This window comes from Taudactylus pleione, unplaced genomic scaffold (assembly GCF_031769625.1).
Source record: "Taudactylus pleione unplaced genomic scaffold, aTauple2 ptg000628l, whole genome shotgun sequence".
In the NCBI taxonomy this organism is placed as follows: Eukaryota; Metazoa; Chordata; class Amphibia; order Anura; family Myobatrachidae; genus Taudactylus; species Taudactylus pleione.
In genome coordinates, this window is record NW_028285030.1 from 849698 (window position 1) to 870537 (window position 20840).

The 20840-nt window shown below is 41.9% G+C and overlaps 1 protein-coding gene across 3 annotated transcripts in view; it reads right to left on the reverse strand.

Moving 5' to 3' along the window:
* Positions 1 to 20840, reverse strand: part of TBC1D9 (TBC1 domain family member 9) — a 99689-nt gene that overhangs the window by 48347 nt on the left and 30502 nt on the right. For all 3 annotated transcript variants that reach the window (XM_088454723.1, XM_088454724.1, XM_088454722.1), the window contains exons 2-4: positions 9928 to 10038; positions 6661 to 6779; positions 5085 to 5313 (exon numbers count right to left, since the gene is read on the reverse strand). In XM_088454723.1, coding sequence (XP_088310849.1) covers positions 5085 to 5313; positions 6661 to 6779; positions 9928 to 10038 — 459 coding nt within the window. The remainder of the gene's footprint in view (positions 1 to 5084; positions 5314 to 6660; positions 6780 to 9927; positions 10039 to 20840) is intronic.

Genomic DNA, 20840 nt, shown 5'->3' on the forward strand with positions numbered 1-20840 from the left:
CTTGCAATTATTAACTCCTTTGGAAAGTATTCGGGTCTGTCGATAAATTGGGACAAATCATGTATACTTCCCATTAGAGGAGTGTGTCCTGTTGTTCCGCTTATATCCCTCCCATTAAGATGGGTAGACTCGTTCAAATATCTAGGTATATGGATAACTAACGATCCGCATAGTTATATGCCATTAAATATTAAGCCGCAAATAGAATATTTAAGATCCCGGGTGGCTACATGGGGAAAACTGCCATTAACACTCACTGGCAGAGTAAACCTTGTAAAAATGGCTTTACAACCAAAACTCCTTTATGCGTTGCAACACTCCCCAATATACAGTCAGGTCCATAAATATTGGGACATTGACAGAATTTTCAGATTTTGGCCTCTATTCACCACCACAATGGTTTTGAAATGAAACAAACAAGATGTGCTTTAACTGCAGACTTTCAGATTTAATTTGAGGGTAATTACATCCAAATCGGGTGAACGGTGTAGGAATTACAACAGTTTCAATATGTGCCTCCCACTTTTTAAGGGACCAAAAGTAATGGGACTATCAACTCAAAAGCTATTTCATGGACAGGTGTGAGCTATTCCCTCGTTATTTCATTATCAATTAAGCAGGTAAAAGGTCTGGAGTTGATTCTAGGTGTGACATTTGCATTTGGAATCAGTTGCTATCAACTCTCAATATGAGATCCAAAGAGCTGTCACTATCAGTGAAGCAAGCCATCATTAGGCTGAAAAATCAAAACAAACCCATCAGAGAGATAGCAAAAACATTAGGTGTGGCCAAATCAACTGTTTGGAACATTCTTAAAAAGAAATTATACATCGGAGAGCTCAGCATCACCAAAAGACCCGGAAGACCACGGAAAACAACTGTGTGGATGAGAAAAGAATTATTTCCTTGGTGAAGAAAAACCCCTTCACAACAGTTGGCCAAATCAAGAACACTCTCCAGGAGGTAGGTGTATATATGTCAAAGTCAACAATCAAGAGAAGACTTCACAAGAGTGAATATAGAGGGTTCACCACAAGATGCAAACCATTGGTGAGCCACAAAACCAGGAAGACCAGATTAGAGTTTGCCAAACAATATGTAAAAAAGCCATTACAGTTCTGGAACAACATCCTATGGACAGATAAGACAGAGATCAACTTGTACCAGAGTGATGGGAAGAGAAGAGAAGAGAAGGAAAGGAACTGCTCATGATCCTCATCAGTGAAGCATGGTGGTGGTAGTGTCATGGCATGGGCATGTATGGCTGCCAATGGAACTGGTTCCCTTGTATTTATTGATGATGTGACTGCTGACAAAAGCAGCAGAATGAATTCTGAAGTGTTTCGGGCAATATTATATGCTCATATTCAGTCAAATGCTTCAGAACTCATTGGATGGCGCTTAACAGTGCAGATGGACAGTGACCAGAACCATATTGCAAAAGCAACCAAAGAGTTTTTTAAGGCTAAAAAGTGGAATGTTATGCAATGGCCAAGTCAATCCCCTGACCTGAATCGGATTGAGCATGCATTTCACTTGATGAAGACAAAACTGAAGGGAAAATGCCCCAAGAACAAGCAGGAACTGAAGACATTTGCAGTAGAGGCCTGGCAGAGCATCACCAGGTTTGAAACCCAGCGTTCCAGACTTCAGGCTGTAATTGCCTGCAAAAGGATATGCAACAAAGTATTAAAAAGTGAAAGTTAGATTTAGGATTGTTTAGTTTGTCCCATTACTTTTGGCCCCATAAAAAGTGGGAGGCACATATAGAAACCGTTGTAATTTCTACAACGTTCACCTGATTTGGATGCAATTACCCTCAAATTAAATCTGAAAGTCTGCAGTTAAATCACATCTTGTTTGCTTCATTTCAAAGCCATTGTGGTGGTGAATAGAGGTCAAAATATGAAAATTCTGTCAATGTCCCAATATTTATGGACCTGACTGTACCTCCCTCAGAGTGTGTTCAGACAAATAGATGGATTGTTATCTTTGATTTCGGTTAACCGTAGAGCCCGTATTCAATTGAATACACTTACTAGGTCACGGGATGCTGGGGGTCTGGCGTTACCCCATTTTAAGTTTTATTATTATGCGACGCAATTGTGGATATGGATACAGGGTCTGGAGGCGGATGGATTACCGACTCTTCTGGTGGGACAGGAATCCAGTGGACATACTCCACTCCAAATACTTCTTAGTGGCAACCTGAGGGGTGTTAGAGCTCCATTGGTTAGGCAGGCGGTCTTGATTTGGGGGCAGGTCACGCAGATTTTCCAGGGCCAGGGATGGGATCCTGATACTCCCTTACTTAATACTAAGGGGCTTAAGGAGCTTGCCTCGCTGCAGGTAGACAGGGTATGGGGGAAATGGCGGGTGAACACACTTGGACAACTATATGCGGCTGGGGTGTTTAAACTCACATTGCAGCTGTTCAAACGTCTTAATGTTCCAATACAATATTTTTACAGATATCTCCAGCTTCGTCATGCTATAGATGCACAATTTGGGGATGCCCCCCCCCAATGATCCGGGATTCCCCTGTAAAACTTTTATTACTGGGTGCTGGACCAAGGCACTTAGGGCCTGATTCAGACCCACTCGCGAGCGGCTGTCCGCTCGCAAGTGGGTCGATGTTATGCACTGAGCATGCGCACGACGGAGGGAGCTCCGTCGTGCGCATGCGCCAGACGCGACGAGCGAAGGAAAGTCCTTCGCTCGTTGTGTCCGATCAAAGGGGGCGTGCTGTCAATGTTGATTGACAGCACGCCCCCTTTGGTGGGCGTGCCGGGGGCGTGCCTCCCTGACGGGGGCGTTCCCACGGGAACGCCTCCCGTCAGAAGCCGGCCCACTGACATCACTAGTGATGTCAGTGGGAGTGATTTTGGCTCTGATAGAGCCAAAATCACTCCGGAGCTTGCGGTTGAAAACCTCAACCGCAGGCTCCGGCTCGCAATTTCGATGGTCGCGATGGTCTCGACCATCGCGGCCATCAAAAAGCACGCTCGTATAGCCTGTGGGTGGTGACCCACAGCTATACGAGCGTCCAGGAGGACGCTCCATGAAAATGGAGCCCGGCCCTCATTCAGAGCGTGCGCTCTGCTCAGAGCGTACGGCTCTGAATGAGGGCCTTAGTGTCTGTTATGTATGCAGCTTTAATGCGAGAACATCACGATATGGATTTACATTCCATTAGGCAAAAATGGGAAGCTGACCTTGGACTATTGCCAGACGATGTGTGGAAATCAGCCCTGGGTAGTCCAAGAGTAGCTACTACGACAGTTCGGTTTCAGCAAATGCAACTGTTCCTGCTACATAGAATATATCTAACGCCAGATCGCTTATTTAAATTCGGTGGTAGACCTGATTCAAAATGGCCAGAATGTAACTCCCCTAATGGTAATTTTTGGCACCTACTATGGTCATGCTCTATTATAGGCTCTTTTTGGGAAGAGGTTAATTGTATATTGACATCCACTGGTGTTCCTAGGGATATGCTAACACCCATGGTATGTACACTAGCTGTTATTGACGAGGATACTTTAGATAAACATTTTGTACAATATGTTGTTAATTTATGTATGCTCGCAAAGGTTTGCATAGCTAGAACATGGTTGGCCCCTGAGAGTCCAACGATAGGACAATGGGTAGCACTGGTAAATGAGACCTGCTTGGCACATGAGAAATTTGTGTATTTAGCCAGGGAGGCTGAGAAGAAATTTTATCTTGTTTGGGGTAGATGGCTGGATTCGCCATATGGGAAGAGACAAGAAGAGAATAGATTTGATCAGGCACGGATAACCAATGGGGATAGAGATGTGCATAGTACTTAGTTTCTTTGTAATAACTGTAATGAAGCCGTAGGGATGTATATGTGTAGTGTGTTACATGCCCGTATGAGGAGGTTGTAGAAGTACTTCAATTTAGGTATGTAATGTATAGACGAGATGTATGCAATAATTGTGAATCCGTGGTGTAATATGCCCTGTATGCTTTATATTATGTTATTGGATATGTTTTATACAAGAGACCACACAGAGACTGTTTAATGTGATGTACTTTATTATTGTACTTATTTTGTTTTTGTTTTATGTTCTTTTGTTTTTTCTTGAAAATAAATAAAAAAACTATTGAATTAAAAAAAAAAAAATGGCTGTTATAAGCATTTTTCTAAAACAGTGATAGAATGATAGAAAGCGTGTTTTAGGAAAATAAATGCTCTACTTAAATTAGGGGTGCATCAACATGTCTGTAAAGAATCGGATCTATATGTGTCACTTTAATCTACTTTTAAAAAAACCTTCAAAATACTCCAATACCCACTTGCAATATTAAAAACACCTATCACATTCATATAGAACCACCATATACCTGCCCCGCATCAATTATCCCATTTTCCTGTACTTTGCACATTTTAACCCAAAAAAATTACGGCATTATTGGCTAAATTAAGATAATTAAAACATTTTAAGTGGATAATTAATCATTAAGGAGGGTGGTTCTGAACCAAGTCCCAACATTTTTACACACTCAAATATATGTATTTCTGGGTATGTTGTATAGATATTATTTGCTGTGCTATAAGGATTAAGCAGATTATTATAATTTTTCAGAAAATTTAAAATCTTCTGAAACAAGAGGTACACTGTGTGGTTACAGCATTAAAGCAATTACTAGTATTGCTGTTGGAATGTGACCAACTCAAACAGTACCAAAATAGGATAGGCTCAACACACTTTTCAGAAAGTCTCAATGGTGAAATGGTAATACAGTATACGGTCACCAAATGACAATAACTATTTGAATCACTCCTCGCCAAAAAGCTTCCATTTGCTCCTGTAGCATGTACTGTACACTAAAAGTGAAGACCGCTCTATAGGCCTAGGTGCAATGCTTAGAGCAATGGACTAACAACAACCCCTTCTGTTTTAAAAACTTTTTATTTGCAAATGCAGTATTCAATTCTTAATGTATGTAATAATTCCTATTTGGCACAAAATGAAATTAATTTGTTCTGTACATAAAGTTTATTACTGTATCCATACATGATGTGGGAGGGGAGAATAAAATAAATGCCATGTTACCTTCTCTCCCCAGCAGGAAGGAATAGAAGCAGAGATGGTTGATGCTTAGGTACATCCATCCTTGCCGCGGTACCCTGCCCTTCCAGAAACTGCAGGAATAGTAATTCACTAACTTCTCTTCCTCTGGCATGCCAAAAAGTTTGTGGAACTTCACTATTGCCTCCTTAAATTTATCTGTATCATCATCTTCTTTCACTCCATTGATTTTATTATATTCAGCAATGATACCCTAAAGAAGACAGAGCACCAAACAGTTAGCCATGGTTTACAAACCAAGTTGTGAATTTACACATTGTATTGTTATTTCAGTACAGGTTGTGTCTCCCATATCCAAATATTCCGAAATACGGAATATTCCAATATACGGAATAATTTTGGCATGACTGAGATAATGAAACCTTTGATTTTTGATGGTTCAATGTACACAAACTTTGTCTAAGGCACAAATTATTACAAATATTGTATAAAATTACCTTCAGGCTGTGTGTATAAGGTGTATATGAAACATAAATTAATTTCATTTCTGTACACACACTTTGCCTGAGCCACAAAATTATTGAAAATATTGTATAAAATGACCTGCAGGCTGTGTGTATAAGCTGTATATAATACATAAATGCATTCTGTGTGTATATTTGGACCCCATTCCCAAGATATTTCATTATGATATGCAAATATTCCAAAATACGGAATATTCCGTTATCCAAAATACCCCTGGTCCCAAGCATTTTGGATATGGGAGACTCAACCTGTAATGATACTTCACATTCACAACAATATGAATTAGTAAAAACCCTAAAATAAAGCCTAAAATAAAGTTATGCAGAAATTGATCTCTTCACCTCCACATGTAAGCATCCCTGTTTTCTGCAGCCTGCTGGCACTAACATTTCCACATTCCAGATGAAGATATCAACAATTTGTATTTAAAACACAATTATGTCACAACATTCTCAAACAAAAAATGACAATCCATTTATATTTACTCCAGCTAAGTAACATTCCTTATACGTAACGCAGCAATAAGGAATTCATTTTCAGGGTTACTATCAAATAACCATCAGTGTCCCTATAAGGGTCCATCCTGGCAAAGAGTACCAAGTAAAGTGACAGTGTTGGGTAAGGTACCCCCTTGTCAAAACCACATGCAATACAAATGGTACTGCAGGCAGTTTTGTTTCACCTCCTCCAGCTTAATGAATCTCCCTTCAGTGATCAGGAAGTTGCTGTAGTCAGTAACATAAGGGAGCCTGTGACTGCTATTGAGAATAGGCCACTTCTTATTGAAAGCAGCAGACTATTCAGCAATCAGACATTCATGTATGTGGGGGCCGTTAAACAATTTCGAATTGGGGCCTCTAAATGTCTGTTATGTCTCTGAGTATGATGCCACGCACATTAACATGTTACATTGGCCAGTGGGATAACTTTGTCTTTGTATAAATAGCGAGCTCCTCACGTCACAAACTGCCATTTTAAATGATTCTTAAGCACCCAATAGAAAAGAATACGCAATGAGATCACCAAGATAATCGGTCAGGTAATACAATTGCCAATATAGATAAAGAATACAGACCTGTATTTTTCCTTTAACAAATGTGGTAATGTCATTTTCATTTTCAAAAATGGAGAGAGTCTGCAGCAGGTTGGCCTCCAACCACTCCCAGTGTTCAGTCACCTCCCTCCGTGAGCCCCCTGGATAAAACAGAAGCACAATGATCAGCTGTTCTGCACAGCAGATTCCAATGAGCATGCAGTAGGGATATGCACTCTTATTATTTTAATTTACGTAATTATTATTTGTAATTAGTAAAAGAGACGCAAGTGAATTATGTAAAAAACAGACACAACTGAACAAGCATATTAGCTGTTTACCTGTAAATAGTTTGTAAGTTCCTCTCTGCATGCCACATATTTCTATTAAAGTCCAAGGACATGAATATGATTTTAACAGAGTAAGAAGTCTTTAAACTAACAATGATTGCAGAAAGATGTAATTTCCTCTTTTACTTGCCTATCCCAGCCCACATTCAAAATCACTGATTCAATCAATGAGCAGAGAATGGTTAGGTGTATACTACAAGCAGTCTTACAGTATGTGTTATACAAACCAAAATTTAGGGCTCTATTCTATTCTGCGCGATGTGAACAACGCTGGGAGTCAGCTCCCGGAGCTATTCAATACACCGCGCTGCTAAGCCCGACTAAGGATTTCTTCTCACACTCCTCCGGGGATGAGAGCAGAAATCAGACAAAAGTCCAGGCACGAGGCTGTTTTCTGCCCTTAGTGCCGGGAAAAGAGCATCGCGCCCGGAAGTAAGGTCGGGGAATGGCCGTTGTCGCACCTTAAACAGGGTGTTTAGTCGCGAGAACTGGCATTCTCCGACTAAACACCGCGCAGAATAGAATAGCTCCGGGAGCTATCTCCCGACGCTATTTACATTGCGGGCAATTGAATCGAGCCCTTAGATAACAAAGATCATACACAATTGTACCTTTGCTCATGACAATGACCAGTCACCATTTTGAAAAAGGTTATAATGGCATTAACTTGTCAGCAAAGATTGGGAAACTCATTGTATAATGACTAGACAATTACCAATAAATTTATTAACAAACCTTTAGATTTCATAAAGAGAAATAAATAAACTTTACTAATAAGTAGTCAAATAATTTTCTGAACAGCAATAATAAAGAAACATAAGTTCTTTAAGCCATATTTATGCAGGTTTATCAAACTGAGATGTCAACAGTTCTAAAAAGCTTCTACACTGATGCTGGGTACACACTGGCAGATATATTGGGCGATCAATTGATCAGCCCATATATCTTGTGTGTGTCGGCCAGTGAGTACCAGCTATACGTCTGAACAACGTCGTTCACAGATATATCGCGCCGGCTGTGCTGCACAGCCGATGCCCGATACTTTTGTAGCAGCCTGTCCATCGCCGGCTTCTGCACAGGTGTGGCCTGAGGGGAGGCAGTAAGGATGCAGCAGAGAGATCCGCATGGATCCCTCTTCACATCCCCAGAACTCCTTCCCACAGGAAGGAGCGGGCTCCATCAACAAGCACTATCTGAAGATGGTGTTTGTTCTCAACTCCGAAAACCAAGCTTTCAGAGTTTGACGAATATACGGTTGTCCTATTGGACACCTGATGATGAATGGCCCATTACCATTATCTTAAATATCTGGAAACTAGCATTTCTGCATGTGTAACGGACAATTTAGTGATGATGAATGGACCCCTAACAGTGCCGGTTATATTGCTATGACTGCACATCCTATATCATACTTTGATTGTTTTAGTTCACTAATGGAAGTACAACCTCTGCTACAGTATGTGATCAAGCACAGATATAAAAAGCTTCTGGCACCTGAGAGTGGCAGAGGTATCATGGCTGAGTGAGTACTATGTGTGGGCATGGACCTGTGATAGGGGTTGTAAATATGGTTAGCATAGTAGTGGATACGAAGATAAACCCTATAATAAACAAGTTTGCCTGATGTGCACAGTATTTGTGTTTTTTGTTATACTACACAAATGTAATTTACTTTTTTACTCAGCTTAATAGTACAAGCATAGCTTTATTACTATGGGGTGATTCACTGTGTGACACACGGGATATTTCCATACATTCAAGTACGTGAACGGTTTCTATACACAATTTTGTTTTTCTGGTGTACAACTCTTAAATACTCTGTTGGTAGAAAGTATACACCAGAAAAAATGTCACTACAGTAAACCGTTCCCTCTGGAATTTTTGAAAACTCTGCATGATGCATGGGACTCGGAGAAACAGTTCATGTACTTGAATGCATGTAAATGTCCTGTGCGTCACACAGAAAACCACCCTATGGGTAATATTCAGGTTCAAGGTAAAATTCATAGGAGCCTGGCCCAGCAACCAAAGACATCAAAATCATGATTGCTCCTATCATGAAGAATTATTGTGTAATCGAGAGTGACATTAAGAACCGTTTATTCCTGCTATACTTGTGTAAGAGCTTTGCAAAAAGTTAGAGATTCTAGATTTTGGCAATCCTTTCTTAATCAATCATGCTCTCCGTGTACAGCAAATAGACAGTGTTCCTATGTGATATTGTTTTTTGCAGTACTTTGTTCTGGTTCCCTCCCTACTAGCATGTCCTGGCATTGATGGTTCACAAATTGGCACTGCACCAGAAGCCTGGACTTGAGCTTCTAATAGCAGATTCAAGGCTGTGACTCACAAACATACACACAAAAGGGGTTATGGCACCCCCCAGTCATGCCACGTCCACAGTGACGAACATTAAAAGTCACAGATTAATATATATAATTATACAGCTTACTGCACATTAGCATGTATTCTATTCTGGAGTGTTTCAAGAGTTGCAGGGGCCAGCGTACAGCGAACCCACTACCTAACCGTGCAGCGGGCCACCCACGTACCTGGGCCAGGTGATGCCATCTTTCCAGCGATATATTCAGAACGATGGCACATGCGCAGAAGACAGCTAAGACTCTGGTACAGTGCCAGAGTATTTTATAGCTTCTGTGTTGAAAGAAGGCGCCGCACCAGTATAGGCAAAAGGGGGGCACTGCTTGGGCAGCCACAATGGCCGATCTTGGGTGCAGGGTGTGTGGTGTGGAGGCCCCCTGGACATCGCACACCACCCTGCACTAATTATAGATATGCCATTGACCGCATCACAACCATTAAAAATTAGCTAGAGTTAGGGATTTTGAGAATGTAATCTCCAAACTGGTTCCCTACTGTAAATGTTTAAAAATATCATTAAATGTCAGTATACGCAGCACATGCTAATTATCACAAGCAATAAGATGAAACTGCTCACCACAAGCGATTATCCAGTATACGAGAGAGTCAGGAGTCTGATAAAGGATGCGATAAGGTGCTACCCTGGCACTCGAGTCCAATACTACATCCAGTGTCCCAACCAGCAAACCTGAAAAATCAACCAAATGTGGTTTCAAACATTAAAAGATATAGTTATGTAGATACATGGGGGAGGGGACCATCAAGTTCATTATTTGTATAAACTGCAATGATGTTGATCCAGATATCCAAACAAGCCCCCCATTGCCACACTTGTACTGTAAATCAGATATTGTGCACTACTAACAAGAACTACACATAGAAATAATCCCAAAAATCACTACTAAATTAAAATGTTTGCAATTTGTATAACAAGAACAAATACAGTTTTTCTAGCCTCTCTTTATAAATGTAAAGAATTCTGTGAATAAGATAATCTGCTTCTGAACCTTCTGGAGTGCTCCTAAAGTCCTTAAGGCACACATCCACTAGACGATTAAATTGAGCGATTGAACGATAACAATATCGTTATTGTTCGATAATAGTTTGAAAATTGTTTAAAAAATGTCTAAAACGTCCAGAGATTCGCGCTCCCGCTGGTCGTTTAGACATCTATTATCTTACAAATATGTTGTACAACCTGACGATATCGTCAAGTTCAACATGTTTGCAGATGATTGATGTGCCTTCAATGAACAACTGCTCGTTCAGTGTAGGCACATCACAGACAGACAAACGACTTCACGATTATGATGTCGTAATCGTGCAGTCTTTTGCCTGTCGTCTAGTGGATGTGTGCCTTTACTATGAGGTTCCTGTTAATGTGTGTATTATTCTGTGGTGTACACAAGTGATGAATAGTAGACACCAGCAATAAGAACTATTGGTGCACAGCAGGTGGATAGACCTAACCAGGACCTTTGGTTTATTTGTACAGCACAGATGTAGTACAGCTGTACTCACAGATACACAGATAGTGGAGATTGAGCAGAGGATTCAGCAGACCAGCTGGTCACGTATGTAGGCAATGGCAGCAGGATATCTCGGTGTCCCCCAATGAGCTAAGTGCTACACAGCCATGTACCACTGTGGCGCTCAAACATAGCGACAAGATGGCGCTGCACATGCGCAGACTATCGGCGGCCATCTTGGTACAGAAAGAGTCTTCAGTCATGGAGCATCATGGAAGAAAGCACAGTAGCGCACTACATATTCCAATAGTGTCCAAAACTGTACCCTATATTCAAATGTGGCCCAGCCAGTGACATAAGATAGTAATACTATGTTTGCATCAAGTGCATATTGATTCATCCAGTAATTTTATTCTGAGAACACAGAAGACTGCAAGCTTCAGTATTTACAGCCTTGGCGACTCCTAATAACCAATTCCTTTACCACTAGCACCTTCTCCCCCTTCCCTATGCTCCTGTCCTGTTCCCATATTTACTGCAGTAGTCATTCACCTGGTTGTAGCATTGCTACTACTGAATGGATAGCCAGAATAAAAGGAGTATAAATCATGCATACTGTAGGTTTATGATAACATTTATTGATCAATTAGATTATACTTTACGTACAAATTGAAATATCTGAATTTAGTTGGCTGTGGATTAACAGATAGACAGTAAAAAGGTCAACAATGTCTAGATAGACACCAGACGTTAGACAGTCAATAGTTCGACAGGGACAAAAGATCAAACACTCACAGTTCAACGTGTAAGAATGTTGACAGGTACAAATGGTCGATACAATCTTTTTTGTTTTTTAGCCCTAACCTTCACCCTAACCCTGCCCTTGGTGCCTAACCCTCTCTCCGTGTACCTAACCCTAACCATCGGGGTATGTGCCTAACACTAAAAAAGAAAAAAAAAAAATCATGTTGTTTCGGATATTTTTGTGTCAACAATTTTCATGCCGACCTTTTGACCCTGTCAACAATTTGTCCCAGTCGACCTATTGACTGTCTAACACAGGGGTCTTCAACCTGTGGCCCGCAGAGCTGTTCCTTGTTGCCCGCCGACCAGGGCACCATGGAGCTGTTCCCTGTGGCCCGCTGACAGGCTCCATTTGCCAGGCGGCAGCTGAGATTTTGTTACCAGCGGCAGCCGGAGGCTGGAGCTCATTCCTCAGCTTCAGCTTCCGGCCCCGCAGTGTGTAGTGCACTATGAGATGCCATAGTTCAGAGGAGCAGAAGCAGACCGAAGGCAGTGGCTTAAGGTATTTTTTTTTGTGTGTAAGCGGCTTCACTACAGGAGGCATTACTACTGGGGGCACTAGTACAGGGGGAACTACTACTGGGGACATTAGTACAGGGGGCATCACTTCTGTGGGCTCTGCAGAAGGGGCACCACTACTGGGGGCACTGCATAAGGGGCATTACCACCGTGAGCACTGTTTAAGGGGCACTACCACTATTGGGGCACTGCATAAGGGGTAGTACCACTACTGGGGGCACTGCATAAGGGGCACTACCACTACTGGGGGCATTGCATAAGGGGACAACTGCTGTGGCATACAATGAATCCACACTGTGGTCATAATTCATCAAGATTAAAATATGCATATATTTATTGTAACAAAGACAATGATGATAGAATAAAAGAATAAATAAAACTTTGCCAGGGTGGCTGCTTTACCAGATAGTTGAACAAAATAGGCCTTGGTGTTCTAGTTTGAAGAGAGGTGGTCCAGATCACCTGACTCCTGCACACCACTGCTTTTGCCATTCCGATGCACAGTCCCCTTTGACCTCCTGGTTTCCAACGCGTTTCGGGACTCCCCTGTCCCTTTATCAATTCATGGAGGTGCTGTCTAAAACATGGCTTTAAATACCCCAATCGTCTATTACTTCCGGTTTGGCCAGAAACCGGAAGTGGCGGTCCGGCGTGTCTTCTCATCCTCCTGATCATCCCCAAACAAAACTATTGTGGTGACAGAATGCTTTAAAGAGTCCCATTTAGTGTGCCTTATACCCCTTTCAGACATACCAACAACTGGGAAACTTCCTGCTCAGACCCGGGAATTTCTCCTGTGCAAATTCCCGGGTATTTGGTCGAGACCCCCCTTTCACACTACAGCGTCTACCCGGGAAATTCCCAGGTAGACCCCTTTCAGACATAAGCAGGGTTTTTTAGTTTTTAATATTACTTGACTCTCCTCTGCTCTTCCTAACCTATCCCCTCTCCAGCTGCCGCTGATGATGTCATCATCATGCAGCCGACCAATCACTACAGGCATTTTATTTTATTATTATTATTAAATTATTTAAATGTGCCCTGGTGGTCCAGCAGGAGTGTGGGCGGCCCGCTATGGCAGAGACCTGCCGGCGGGTGTCCCCGGCGTCTGGCGCTGGGGTTGGTAAGCAGCAGAACTGAGCGTCCTATAGGGAATCTTGGGCCACCATGAAGCATTTCAAATACAAGCAATTATCAGTTAGTATAAGCTACATTTTTCCTCTTCAATGTCCATTATAAATAAATAATAATAATAATAATAATAATAATAATAATAAATAAGCCATTTATTTATGTGGCAAATATGCCTCCCAAACCGAAACGCAATAGATTTGAAAACATCCAACTGATCTCTACTTGAAAGGGTAAGGCTAGATGTCCAGTCTGTTGCTTTGCAGGGTTCTGTTTAAGAGACCTGAGCCTCCTTCACCGAAGAGGTTGTAACCACTATAGTAGTGTGTGCACTTTGGACTTCTGGTGCTTCTTGTACATTTTTCTTGTAAGGATGCATGGTTGTGTTATCCATCTAGAAATAGCATATTTGGAAGAGGCATGACCTTTCCTAGATCCCATTGGAAGCACAAACAATTGTTCCATAGTCCTAAAACATTATATAATAGATAAATAGATTGTGATTGGCCTCTTTCATTCAACAGTTGGGATAAAAGGATGGAAACACAATCTCGATTGATATGAAAAGTTGATATAACATTTAGCCAGGAAACATAAATTGGTAATACTGGGTTTGGGATGCGCTTCGGGGTGGTGGTGGTGTTGAGAGAGAGAGTGTGTGTCCAGGTGTGGATGGTGCTGCACCGTACAGTAGGGGTACCTGATCCTACTATTGGATCGATATGGTAAGCGCACGTACCCTCCAATCTTACCAGGAAACATAAATTGGCTTTCATGGTTACTTTAGTTTCCACTCTACAGGATTCAAAATAATGTTCCTTGCGCCAAAGTGCCTACAATTTTCAAACTCTATTTGCAGAGATAATTACATCTATGAATACTACTTTCAGGTGTCATCCATCTCAGAGAGACTTCAGACTTTGGTTCAAATGGAGAACCAATAGTGTTTTTTAGTATCAATTGGAAGTTCCAACGAGCCACAAATGACTTGATGGTCGGAAAAAAATAATTTTTAGTGCTTAGATCCTAAGACTATACGCAGTGTTGATAACTGTACATGAAGCATGAAAAAAGCAACCCTCTAACGGAGACCATTCTGCCAAAAAATTAAAAAATTAAAGCTTTGAGGAACAGAAATTTTAAATTTGATTTATTTTGGGTTCACACACACACTATGGGAGGGTTGTTTATTCTTGATTGTATTAATTAAAGACTCTTGTTTCAAAGTCAATTTAATTTGTATACCATTAAAAGTTGGTGCTTTATATATTGGTGAAAGGTTGGGCTCTGGGGTCCAATGATTTAGTTGAAGAGGTAGAGGCCTTGATCTTCCTTGGGGCCTCATCTAAGTTTTTGGAAAATTTTATTGCAAAATTTTTTTCCCCTGTTTTTTTATAACCAATGAACGGAGATGGAGGAACTGTTGTTCATTTCCCGATACCTAAATGCTCACTTATTGAAGGCTGACAGTTCTTATCAGTTGAGGACATTCCCAAATTAGAGATCATTTTGCTAGAATTATCTGCTTTTCAAACAGTCTGCTGATACCGTCATCTTGTCTAATACCTGGAATGTTGAGACAAATTACAGGTTTCTTCTCAGTCCGGCAGTTTTTTTTACTTTTTTCTGTTGTAGGAAAATATTTTCTTTAAACTTCAACTGTAGGAATTTTATAACTTGATTTATCCAGACCTCTTATAGTGTCTCAAGTTATTATTACCAAAATGAAATGTCCATGTCTCAAACTTTGTCCATCACAGTCACTAAAGATGTTTCTACAAAGTTCATAACCGACGCCAAAACTTCACCATATATGTCTCAATTCATAACATCGAATCTCCAAAAAAATTATAGAGAGGACATCTCATTGCGTAAAACCATTACACAAATGTATTCATTAAAAATGTATTCATAATCACAGGTAGAAATGGCTGCGTATTGCAGAAGGCTTTATTTACAAGCATACGGGGTGAAAGCACAGGTACAATTCACCTTCCCTCTGGTTGTATCGGCTCCCTTTCAGGGCTCCCGCAGTACAGCAGCTTCCTTTCAAAACCACCTTTTGGGGTTTGCTGATGACCAGCATAATTCCAGATATTATTGAGAAAATTTTTTAATGAACTTATCCTTCCATACCAAAATATTTCTATATTATTAGTATCTGACATTTCATAAGGAAGATTAGTCAAATTGTATTTACACTGATCATCTAACAGAGGGATGTAAGAAAATAATTCAAGTCTCTACAGAAGGATGCTAAAAACTTGTCTGAAGTGGCAATGTAGGTCCACGTAAGTACTCTGTTCAACCTAGGATATGTTATCCTTCCTCAAGGGAATATTTTGTGAAATAAACAAAAAGAAGAAAGGGGGCACAAATTGTTAACTAGGTCATTTTTCTCTTTATTAGGAGTCAAAAACATCAAGTTTAAAACGTGTGTGTATTAAAACTAGTATTTTCCGAGTGACCTCAGGATAGAGGATTCATGTTCACACTTTGCGGAAGGGGACATTCCGTGTCAAATCAACACACTGATTTTACCTCACCAGCTTAGATTTTGATACAATTTGGTATATGGAGAGTATATATGTAGGCTAAGAAAAATACAAAATATTATTTAAACATATCTGTTTCCAGAATATGTGAAGTTTTCAAAAATCTGTCAAAAAAACAATTCAGCTTGAAAAAGTCCCAGGAACGGGACGAAATGCGTTGTTGCCCGTACCTGTCTTTGCATCCTGCCTTGTAACCTGCTCCTGCAAGTGGCTCCATTATTTGCAGCCTTTCGATCACGGTGCAAGGGGATTTACAAGACCCGGCCGCGCAAACTCCTCCAGCTGGCAATAATCCTTTGGCTTCCTCCCAGTCCCGGTCTCCGGCAGACACCTGCGATTGTGCAGCCGGATATAGAGCCTTGGAACGTGATTCTGGCTGAAAGTCACGGAGACTGACATCATCCAGCCAGCACTCCTATACTCCAGCCGGTGAGAGAACGCTGTGTGGAACCGGTGATCGGTCAGTACTTAACCTGCTCCATTTGAGTGTGCGCCCGACGGGGTGACACTTTGAGCAGACAACCTTTCACTATCTACAATTTACTAAGCCTCAGACTGGTTTTATTGTGGCTACTTGCTAGGATATTCTAACTGCAGGTTAAGTGGTTACAATGATACAATATATAGCTACAATTAGCTAGGTGTGTTGCATGCTAATTTGACACTCTGGAACTTTTCTGTGATTGCCTTCTCAGCGAATTTTCAATTCAGCACAACTACTATTACCATCTGCACACCAGCCAGTTTTATTGATTTTTATTTCATGTTTTTATGGTATTGTCTATATGTTGTATGTCTGTTTTGAACCCATGTTCAATTATTATTCAAATTGGTACAATACTCTTTATATTTATTAAATTTATTACTTACTGTTTTTTGCCAGCGCGGTTATTTCTATTATTCCCTCAGTGTTTGCGGGGTTGCAATTTGTTCCCCATCTCTACTAACCGCTGCATGCGATTTGTAGTAGGTCTAGGGTGTTAATCAAGCGCTGGGTATTTTCATTTTTTAATGTTAAATGTTTGTCAAAATTTAAAAGTGGGAGGATTTTAATAAAAAGTGTGTTGATTTGACACGGAATGGCCCAAAGATGTTCCATGAAGACTCGCTTTTACAGAAATGGATCCGCCAACGCGTTTCTGCAATCAATAATGACTTCATCAGCAGGTTTATATATATTTCAATAGAATGTACACATAATCCAATTCAATTTGAATAGGCGTTTCATCAAGTTCTACATATTATGCACAAGTAACATTCTCAGAGTTGTCTGAAGAATCTGCTTCCAGTGGTCTTGGTCTTTTACCCACTTTAATAATGTGCCCTTCCCTAGTAACAAACACCTGCATCATTCAGGAAATGAGTTCCCTAAAATTCTCCAGAAGCTGAATTTGCATGGACTGTTTACACCAGGAAGCACACTAGGAGCACACATCCTCATCCTTTTCTAATAAAAACCTAAAATTACATGCAGCACATATTTTACAAGGTGTCTTCTTCCCAGCAGGGCCCATAACCAGACTGAGAAACGCAGTCTATAAGCAACTTTCTATCCAAAATGCCTAATAGAAGGTCCCCTAGACCTGCTGCATGGAATAGGTTTTGTCTGTTTGGACTCCAGCTCAGGCCATCTTGATGTTACAGCTTCCATCTGACCTGCAGTCCTGTAATCCAGAAACTCAATTCTGCAGGTACAGTAGTTCTGACATGCTCTATAAAACTGGCCTGCCCATTCTGTATGAGTAAGGCTGCCATTATGTACATCCATGTGAAGACACTGCCTCCTGAATGTGGGAGATTTTTATAGCCAAAAATGATCTAACATAGCAGACTGGAATGGCCGAAGTAAGAAAAATTATGTGTTCCCAGGTCCTGAATAGAGAAGGTAATCCCATGCACCCTTAGCACAAAAAACCCTACCTGTCTGCACTAGCTAGAGTCTGGAAAAGACAATGGGGAATGCGCTGAAAGCAACCTGCCTATATGTATATAGTATGCTGCTAAATACATTTCAATGGCTGACAGTGATGCTGAGGAAGAAACTCAAATTATAAAAATTAACATTTTTCTATGTTAAGTATAGGACCCATAGGCTAATGTAAGCACTTAGATATGTCCAACATTATGCACTGAACTCTTTTAAAGGCAGTGTCGGACTGGGGCATGAAGGGCTCACTGGGTGAATGCAGTGGTAAGGGCCCATGCTTAAGGGGAGTGGTCATCCACCAGAGGGGGTGTGGCCAGCCACCATAGACACTTGGCTTACCATTAAGCAAATCTTGATGTAGTTTCTATAGAAGGGAACCAAACCCCCATGTTGGTCAGTGGTCCTGCACCATAAAATAACTGACCATCTAATAGAGTAACAATCTATAATTTGAGTTCTGGAACCTGCCATCTAGAAGAGAGGGGTGGGCCCACAGGTAGTGGGGTCCACCGGGGATTTCCCCTGTACCCCTGTGGGCCAGTCCACCCTGATTAAAGGGACTACATTAAGCACTATCTAATGTGAACTTAAACATGAGAGGTCCTCTTTAATGTCGTTTAAATGCGGTCAACAACTTCTTTGCAGAATTAATGGTTAAAAGTATCAAGAGCGTATTAGCGTTTAAACAGACCTACTGTTTTTTGTCAGAAAGACATGTTTAGGCAGAGTGGTATCCTTCCACAGGGCAATACATGTGTTTGAAACAGTGATGTCAGTATGTGCATTTTATTCTTAAAAAAATATTCTGGACAGGGAGATGAGAACAAATCTTGGGAGGTATGCAGGGCCGGTGCAAGGTTTCAGGGCGCCCTAGGCAAAGGTTCACAATGCCGTCCCTGTTTTCCCCCAAACCCTCCGGCCCAGCTCACAGACACATACACAGCGCTCTAATAATATTCACATAACCCAAATGAAAGGGATGATTCCCCCTGTAGTGCCCCCAGTTGTAATGCTCCCTGCAGTGCCCCCAGTAGTAAGGGCCCCTGTAGTGCCCCCAGTAGTAATGCTCCCTGCAGTGCCCCCAGTAGTAAGGGCCCCTGTAGTGCCCCCCAGTAGTAAGGGCCCCTGTAGTGCCCCCCAGTAGTAATGCTCCCTGCAGTGCCCCCCAGTAGTAATGCCCTTGTAGTGCCCCCAGTTGTAATGCTCCCTGCAGTGCCCCCAATAGTAATTCCCCTTGAAGTGCCCCCAGTAGTAAGAACCCCTGTAGTTCCCCCAGTTGTAGTGCTCCCAATAGTGCCCCCATATTATACCCCTGTAGTGCACCCTGTAGTAAGCCCTCCCCACACACAAAAAAAAAATACTTACCTTAAACCCCGCTCCAGTGTCTGCTGCCGTCTGTCCCCGGCGCCCCCTCCTCGGAACTATGGGAATGACGTCACTCCCATAGCGCACTGCAGGACCCCAAAGCCGGAGCTCAGGAGTGAGCTCCGTCCTCCAGCTGCCGCCGGGGGGGGGTTTAGAGAGAAGGAGCCGGGTGCACGCTGGTAACACAATCTCAGCGGACGCCCGGCAAATGGAGGGTGCAGGGGGTGCGATCGCTGGGCTGGCAGGCCCCTTAAGCCGCCATGCCCCATAGCAACCGCACCCCCTGCACCCTCCATTGTTAGGCGGACTCAGAAGCACCCTCTAGTGGCCAGCGCCCCTAGGCAGCTGCCTAAGGTTCCTAGTGGTAGCGCCGGCCATGGAAGTATGAATTGGTAAGAGGGAGAAATCCATTAAAGCAGGTCTGGAACATGTAGAGTTGGCTTAATATCTAACAAACTATCCAAACATATACATTCAGTTTAAAAGCCTTTTCAGAATTTGCCTTATATTTGTAGCATCAAGGTAGCGCTTAGGATTTACCCCAGTCAGCCATAAAATTCACACCACTGACAGGTGAAGTGAAAAACATTGATTATCTCAATGACACCTATCAAGGGGTGGGATATACAGTATTAGGCAGCAAGTGAACACTCAGTTCTTGAAGTTGATGTGAAGCAGGAAAAATTGGCAAGCGTAATGATCTGAACGACTTTGACAAGGGTCAAATTGTGATGGCTAGACGACTGAGACTGAGTATCTCCAAAATGGCAGGTCTTGTGGGATGTTCTTGGTATGCAGTGGGTAGTACCTAGCAAAAGTGTTTCAAAGAAGGACAACCGTTGAACTAGTGACAAGGTCATGGGTGCCTAAGGTTCACTGATGTGCCTGGGAACAAAGGCTAGCCCGTCTGGTCCTATCTCACAGAAGAGTTGCTGTAGCACAAATTGCTGAAATAGTTAATTCTGGCTATGATAGAAAGGTGCCAGAACACACAGTACATTGGAGCTTGGACTGCCAGGTGCATGTGCATCGTTAACCTGGGGAAGTCATGGCACCAGGATTCTTAATCGGAAGAAGGCAAGCCTGTGGAGGAAGTGTGAAGTTCTGGGCTGGGTTTTGCTGAAAAACCTTGGTACTGGCATTCATGTGGATGTTACCTTGACACGTACCACCTACCTAAACATTGTTGCAGACCAAGTATACCCCTTCATGGCAACAGTATTCTCTGATGGCAGTGGCCTCTCTTAGCAGGATAAGGAGCCCTGCCACACTATAAAAATTGTTCAGGAACGGTCTGAGGAACATGACAGAGTTCAAGGTGTTGACTCCAAATTCCCCAGATCTCAATCCGATCGAGCATCTCTGGGAGCCATGGAGGTCTCACCTCGCAATTTACAGGAGTTAACCACTTTACTGCCTATTTTTTCCCCCCCAAAACTTCTTGGAAATTGTCATTTTAGTTAATTCAATTTTGAAAATGTATTTAAAGATTTTCTTAAAATAAAAAAAATAAAAAAAGTCTCCTTAGACCCCTATTGTAATTGTACCTCCCAGTCTCGAGTTAACAGATCCCCAAGGGGTAATTAATCACCATTGGTAATAAGGGGGGGGGGGGGAAGAGAGAGAGAGAGAGAGAGCGATCTCCCGCTCTCAATTTTAAATTGGGCCAATAGCATCCCCCTGTGACATTACTCCCCCCCTTTCCCTGTATCATGCTGCA